This window comes from Chinchilla lanigera, unplaced genomic scaffold (assembly GCF_000276665.1).
Source record: "Chinchilla lanigera isolate Chin_1 unplaced genomic scaffold, ChiLan1.0 scaffold00156, whole genome shotgun sequence".
In the NCBI taxonomy this organism is placed as follows: Eukaryota; Metazoa; Chordata; class Mammalia; order Rodentia; family Chinchillidae; genus Chinchilla; species Chinchilla lanigera.
In genome coordinates, this window is record NW_004955557.1 from 2,240,958 (window position 1) to 2,248,543 (window position 7,586).

At 38.4% G+C, this 7,586-nt stretch overlaps 1 protein-coding gene across 5 annotated transcripts in view; it reads right to left on the bottom strand.

Moving 5' to 3' along the window:
- Nucleotides 1-2,954, bottom strand: part of Itm2a (integral membrane protein 2A) — an 8,689-nt gene extending 5,735 nt beyond the window's left edge. For 2 of the 5 annotated variants that reach the window (XM_013508830.1, XM_013508829.1), the window contains exon 1: nt 2,470-2,954. In XM_013508830.1, the coding sequence (XP_013364284.1) occupies nt 2,470-2,580 (111 nt within the window). In that variant the 5' untranslated portion in view covers nt 2,581-2,954. The remainder of the gene's footprint in view (nt 1-2,469) is intronic. The other 3 variants (XM_013508828.1, XM_005412649.2, XM_013508831.1) reach the window with 3 other exon arrangements.
- Between the last annotated feature and the right edge of the window lie 4,632 nt (nt 2,955-7,586).

A 7,586-nucleotide genomic window follows, 5' to 3' on the forward strand; every position in this document is an offset into this window, starting at 1 on the left:
AATCAAATGATATCAGATCCTTCCAATTATAGATATAGCTCAGTGCCATAAGTGCCTGCCAGGCAAGCGCAAAGTCCTGAGTTTGATTAAAAACCAAAAAAAAAAAAAAAAAAAAAAAGAAAATAAATGCATGAATTTGATGGTAAATAGAAAAAGGAAGACCCAGAGATCATTTATGTTTTAAAGAGTTTTCTTTAAAGCTCAACATTTGATATTCACATTTTCTCATTTAAATTTATTTCAGTTCATTCCCTCCATTAATACTCTAAATCTTAATGTCTTTTTTGGCCTCCAATAATTTTGATCTTTTAATTATTTTTATTAAAATCTAACTAAAATTAGCACTACAAAGAAAAAACTTTAAATTTTGACTGAAAATTAATGTAATCGAGAGCTGGAGGCTTATAAACTGTATGTCAGATAATTATTGATAATTAGAAAGTGGAGTGGTGTGCTGTCACAAAATGGCTTAATTTGAAATTCTCAGAGGAATGAATTTTTTTCTTGCAACTGAGACATGAAAAGCGCAATTTACATTATAGTTTCATTTTGCTTTCTAATAATTGAGGAAAGTTATTCTTAAGGAGAGTCTAAATGTGAAAGTCTCAGTTTCATAAATTATCACTAATAGAACTGAGGGTTTTTAGCTATCAATTAAATTTGGTGAAGTTCAGGGTTACTGAGCCCATCAATGACCATAGTTAATTTCTCTCTGAGAAGTATTTTAAATTCAACATGCACAGCCTCCAGCATAATAGTCTGTTTTTTTCAACCCATGATCTAGTTGATCAATACAGCACAATGTAGTGTGTGAAGAATTTTTGTCAGTGTCCTATAGTGTGCAGCTTTGAATTTGGAAGCTTCTCACAAATCTCAAAAAGGAAATATAACTGCAGAGAAATGCTCTTTTTTATTTATTCTACACCACACCCACAGGCCTGGCTAAAGTATTATTTCTGTATTAACTGAATTTATCTACAAGTCATGGAGTTTTGGCAGATGATGGAGAAAACAGGGATTAACTGGTGGCTATTTTTAACTGCTGCCATTTAACTAAGCCTCCCCAAAAATCTGTCTTTTACAAAATTAGTAGGAGAACAGCCACACATCCCAGTTTCTGTAATCAAAACCTCAAAAATGCACGCCTGCCTAGCAAGCGCAAGGTCGTGGAAAAAAACCAAAAAAAAAAAAAAATGCAAAGAAGTGTTACTATTGAGTTTTAAAGTGTTTAGTGCACAATAAGCTAGCTTGATTGCAAAGTTAAACACTGAAAGTTTTCTTATTAAAAGTTCTGCATAAACATATTAGTACTGGAAATCGAGTGCATAATCAAATTTTATGACATGAGTTCTCATTTCACACGTAGTACTTTTCAAATCTCCCCACTGAATACAACAGTTAAAACTTTCTGCAGAAAACAAGTTAGGACAGAACTGCAAGCTCCAGCACTTTCCAGAGTTAATAGAATCAAAAGAAAATATGATTGCCTTTTAAAATTGCTATTTAACTGAAAAAAAATGAGGAGTAGTTTGCAAATGCTGAAAACATGGTAGGCATTTAAACAAAATAAAAAGTTAGACTAAGTAAATAGATTTTATCTTTTTTGAGGAGTAACTTTCCCCAGTTCCTGGGAAATTTGGTAATTTACAGCAATATTAGACATACTTCAGAACTCTACATGGATGAAGTAGTATCTTGCTCAATAAGAAACAGCTAAAGGAAAAGGAATAGAAAAGTATCCTGAAATTTATTTTTACATAAGAGTGTTTTCTTAAGGACATGCCACTCTGAAATCACACAAGACTTTTGCAGTAAGAGGGCACAGTGAACGCCCAAAATTTGAATTAAGACCAAACAAAATTTTTACAGCTCTTCTACTTAATGCTTAATAGCACCTATCACACACGTGCACTTGCTCCAATCAGTATAGGTGGAAATTGAACTTGACCTTTACCCCTACCTTCGCAATAGTGATCCTAGAAAAACTTAGATTTATCTACCCATGTCAAAAGGAAGGAAAGAAAATTTAAGTCTTTTGATACTGCTCGCACCTTGTGTATGCTCTGCCTATGCACTAGCTATGGAGCTGGGGACAGCGCAGGGTGCTTCTGGATACCCAACTCTCCAGCCATTCCTCAGGTGAAGATGATACCAAGTTCCAGGAGATCTCCTCAGACTCCTTCCAGCTTCCCTCAGGGATAAGCAGTATGTGTTGGAATCCACGGAAAATGCAGGGACTTGCACATATGCAGAGGGGGACGGGGTGTGGCAGGCAGAAGGTGGTGAGAGCAGACAGAACTAGGGAGACAAAGCAAACCCGAGGGACCATTTAAAGAGGCCTTACCCCTGGAATCAAGAACTTCTGGGAAGCCTGCGTTTTGTCGTCTGCCACATGGCCCTTTTTCTGCCCTTCACACACACCATTTTTAAACCCTAGCAGGCAGTAAGGAGCACTCTTGGGACAAATACCTTGCCCGTCAGGATCTGTGCTCTGAGCGTGCGGCTCACGAGGGCCTCCACGTCTTGCTGCGCCTCCTCCTTTTGCACCCCTGCGAGTATGTTGAAAGCGATTTTCACCATGGTGTATCTTCTGGCTACCCAGTACGGCGTGGCTGGATACAGTTTCCCAGGCTGCAGGTTGAAGGAGATCACACTTGCCCAAACACCACCTACTTTCTCACAGTCTGCCTAATGAGACTGCAAACTCAGGTCTGGTGATACTTATGAAGAACTCCCAAGCTTGGTGGGAGACTGTGGGAGGGCCCAGGGAGGTCCTGGCGGGGGAGGGGGGATTGAGTGCCCCAGTGGAGGGGCTGTGGGGTGGTAAACTGGTAGTGAAGAAGAGGAGGGGATGTGGAGTCCTTGGCCTGCTAGGGCTAAATGTTCCTCACCTGCACCCCGGGCATGCTTCCACCCTCTGCACTGTCAGATAAGAACAAGCCAGAAAGGAAGCCTGTGGTGTACTGTCTTTTTCTGCCTTCATCTAGACCACAATAGTGTCTGACTCCTACTCTGTTTTCCCAAACTTGTGCTTGGCCCCCTGCAGGGCCCGGATAGTAACTTGGCACCAACCCCAGCTTCCTCAGCTCTGTATCCACACCCATCTGGGCTCCCAAAGCACAATTCTCACAGTGTTCTGAACCTTTATAATAATATTTTGTTTTTAAAAAGCACCTAGAAGATGATTTATAGTTCCTTGGTTTATTCTTTCTAAAAGGTATTTTTTCCTTACTGAATTTTAAAAATTTTAATTTTCTAGCCCAAAGCAATGTTAGATTAGAAAGATAGGGCTCCCGTCTCCTCACTTCCTCAATTTGGAAAAAGGACATGGAATTAGAGAGGAGGGTGGAAATCTCAAAATGAATCAATAAAGTAATACAGATTTTTTTCACTCTTCCTGATCAGGGAAACTGGAGGAAGATCTTAGCCCAGTGCCTGTTTCTTTTAAGCTACTAAATATGAAGCCTACAGGGAAAAACAAATGTGTGTATGTGTGTGTGTGTGTGTGGTGTGCATGCATGAGTATATGTACCTATTTGTTCAGGTTGGTGAGGGATGCAAACTTTAACCAGATGCTAATACAACTCTAGGGTGCAAAACAAACCAGTAAATCCCAATAACCTCAAAAGGGCAAATGCTCATAGAAAAGAATAAAAAATCATTATTGGAAAACTCACATGGGCAGCTAGGGTAATCTAGCTATTTCTCTACAGTTCGTCCTTCCAGATTAATGATACTGATAGAGAGCATTATCACATGAAATTCAGGCTCTGGAGGTTGGTGTTTGTGGGTTGTGGTCCAAAGTTTATAAATAGTCCTGCTGAAAAAGTCAGACAGGATTCGGTTATGTGAAGACAATAACACAAAGCAAATTTCAACAAAACAAAGAAGAATTTTCAAGAGATTTCTCCATCTACCCATCTGCTTAGCTAAAGAGGCTTGACTACGAGAGGAATGCCTATTCCTCTGTCCAAGAAATTCCAACCTGGAGTCTTTTCCACTGAGTTTTCCTTGTCTCTGATGCCCTCTCCTATTTCTCCAGTGGGATGTGTGTGAAGACTGCTTTAATTTTCTTGGATAGGTCACAGGTGGGAAGGTGGATACAGGTGAACAATGAGGACCCTATGCTTACACAGGACCAGAACCTTATAAAGTAGGATGTTTGCATTTGTTTAGAAACATTGGCATTGTATGTTCTTTCATTTATTCTTGCTCAAGTCTGGTTATTATAATTCATATTTGTAAGGCAACATTTAGTGTAGTAGATGAAATCTAATCTCCATAGTATGTTTCTCTTTATAGTTACTTTCATTTTAACACTGCCTTTACAACAACTCACTTACCCATGATTATGAGTACTCATCCTGAAGCATTTCTTCCATGTTCTGCACCTGTTTATGCTTTATTGTTGTTCATAGCAATTCTCGGCATCAATTGACAGTTACTTTCTTCAGAAATCAGTGCCACTAACCTAAAAGTGTCAACCCAAAAGGAGTGTCAAAAGAGACTGAGTGAGGTTACATCAGAATGAACCACTTTTTTAGCTGCCTTTCTGGGTTTACAGGAGTAGGTAAGTAAGCACAGTCAAAGAAAATAGAAGATCTTAAAGCTTAAACGTCAAGGGATAACATTAAGGTGGGAAATGAAAATTCTTAGCCTGAATTAAGAATAGCATTTGTGTCACTAGCTGTTTTTATTTTAAATGTCATTATTCTAATCTTCCCTATTTACTACCACCTTTTAAATTATAAATTGCAGTGCCAAATATGAGCAAAGAAAACAGTGTTTATAACAGTATAATTCGCAATAGGTAAACTTTAGAAACAGCCTATATGTCCATGAACAGATGAATGGATAAAGGAAGTGTGGTATCCACATGATGAAATACTATTTGGCAATAAAGTAGGCTAAATTTGAGGCATTTGTAGGAAAGTAGATACACTCAGAAAGTATAATGTTGTGTGAAATAAATCAGACACATAAGCTTAAATATAATATGGTTTCTCTCATTTGAGTAATGCAAAGTACAAATAAAGAGGAAAATAAAAGATTGATAAAAAGGAATCAAGGAGATAGATCTTTTTTCCAGATGGGAAGGGGTCCAAGCGACCAAGAGTAAGAGTATGGGGAGGGGGGAAATGGAAGGAAGGAAGGAAAAAGATTTAAGGTATGTCATGTACATGTACCAAATACCCAAGTTGAATATAAACATGGTGTGTAGCCCAATATGAGCTAAAAAGAATAATAATAATAATAACAAGAATAAAAATGGGGAAAGGAGATGTAAAGAGAGAGGGAAGGAGGAGGGTGGGGAGCGAAAAGTAATAAAAAGAATCAAGCTATGTTAAGAACAGTTACCTACCCCTTTATATGAATGTAAACTTTATGTATTGCAAACGTGTACTAATAAAATAAGAATGTTAAACCGATACTACGACAAGGGTGTTGAAACTGAGGAGTGTGATTCTGCTACCCACAGCAATTTTACCCAAAGACAACTTACTCAGGAAAAACTTTAGAATTCTAAATCTGCATCTCAAATGCAAATAAAATTTTTCCAGAAGTTCAAAATAAAGAAAGCCACATTGTTCATACATTTTTGTAAGAAACTCAACAAAATTAAAAAAAAATTACCCTACTATGTATGCCAGCTTTCTTTCAACTGTGACAAAATTTCTGAGATGATAAATTAAGGAAGACAGAAATTTTATTTTGGTTTCAGAAGTTTCAGTCTGGTCACCTGGATGACCCTGTTGATTTTGGCCTGTGGCATCACAGTACATCATGGGATGAGAGCATGATGGAGGAGGCTTGCTCACCTCTTGGTGACTGGGAAGAAAGGAGAGACAGAGGAAAAGGCCAGACTTGGATTCTAGTATTTCTACAAGATCATTCCCTCAATTATGTAAGTTTCTTCCACTGAGTCCTGCCTCCTACAGGTTCCTCCACCTTTCAATTGTGCAAACGACTGGAACCAAGCCTTCAACACAGACTTTTGGGACACATTTAAGATCCAAATCAGTTAAAACCACAATTTATTCTCATTGCTACTCTCTCTACCTGCCCATATCTATGTTTCTCTGTTTGTCTTCTGTCTTCTACCTCTTGTACTCTGTGTGTGTGTGAGTGTGTGTGTGTGTGTGTGTGTTTTAGGGAACATAGTCTTTTAAGTCTAGTTTCTCTAAGTCACACAACCATCCTGAATATCCTGAGAGCTATTAACTTTTTGGCTTGAAATCCTTGTGAAAAATATGAAAATCCACTTTTAGAAGACAAATTGAAGTTTTTGTGCCCCTGTAGTGACAACAGAGATTGTTGAACTGACTTTTGCTGAGAATGAAATAGGTTTGTACAGTAATACTATATTAAATAGGATCTTGCTGTATCAGTCAGTGCTTACTAGAGAAACAGGTTTAATGCGAGACATATGAATACATAAGAATTTACAAAATTAGCTTACAGTGCTTACCAACAGAGTCAGATGTAGCAGGAGGTCTGCCTGCACACTGGAGATCCAAAGGATCCAGTCAAAGCCCTGGAGCTCACTGTGATGTCCCATGCAAGTCCATATCAGAAGGCCAAAGAGTCTGCAATGGAAGTCTGAAGGATCTGTTCTGGAAAGCTGAAGAGAATGTGTAATGTGAAGGTGAAGACTGGAGGTCCTCTGAAGAAACAGAAGCAATCCTTCCTTCTTCATTTCCTTTTTATATCATTATGGTGACAATCCATCTTAGGGTGATTCTTCCACACCCAGAACTATGCTGAGCCAATTTGTTGGGTGTTTCTTACTCATGCTGACACAGCCAATTAACTATCATAATCCCCACATAGTCAAGTTGACAACCAGACACAATTCTTCAAACCAGATACAAAGACAAGTGCACAATTATGCCTAACATGTTATAACTACCCTATATACAAACAAAAATATGCTAATTCCTTCCCTAGAATGGAAGGCAAGTTTTCTTTGGGTGATGCTTACTCCTAACATTTCCTAACTTGAACATTATTTAACAATATTTAAGAAGTCATATGAAGTCTATCAACATTATATTACATTGGAAGCATATAAAGAGAGAACTATTACAATTACAATCTTTGTTTCTATAGCTGATCACAGAGTTGTAGCTGGTATTTCTTAATAATTTCTTCTACTACCCATTCTGCATTCCCTTGGCCTTCAGCAAGCACCTCAGCAGGTCCTGGTTCTTTCTCTAGTGGGGTGACCCATACGTTCACTCCTGAAGGTTCTGGATTATTTTTTATTCTGCCTGGATTGGGTTGTTGTAGTTTCCCCTTGACTTTAATAACTGGGCATGATAATACTACGACATGCCCTAAAGGATCTCCTGCACCCCAAGTATATTCTGCCTTTCCTCCATTGCGGAGTAATAGTCTAATTTCCCATTGATAGTCTGGGTCAATCACCCCTGCCAACACTATGACTCCCAATTTAGCTTGTTTCCTCAGAAGCATGAAGAGACCAAAATGACCAGGGGGAAGTCTTAGCTTGCAATTCAATGGTAGCATTGTTATGCTTCCTGGTATAAACCTTCCTTTCCCCTCTGGAATTAAGACTTCTAATT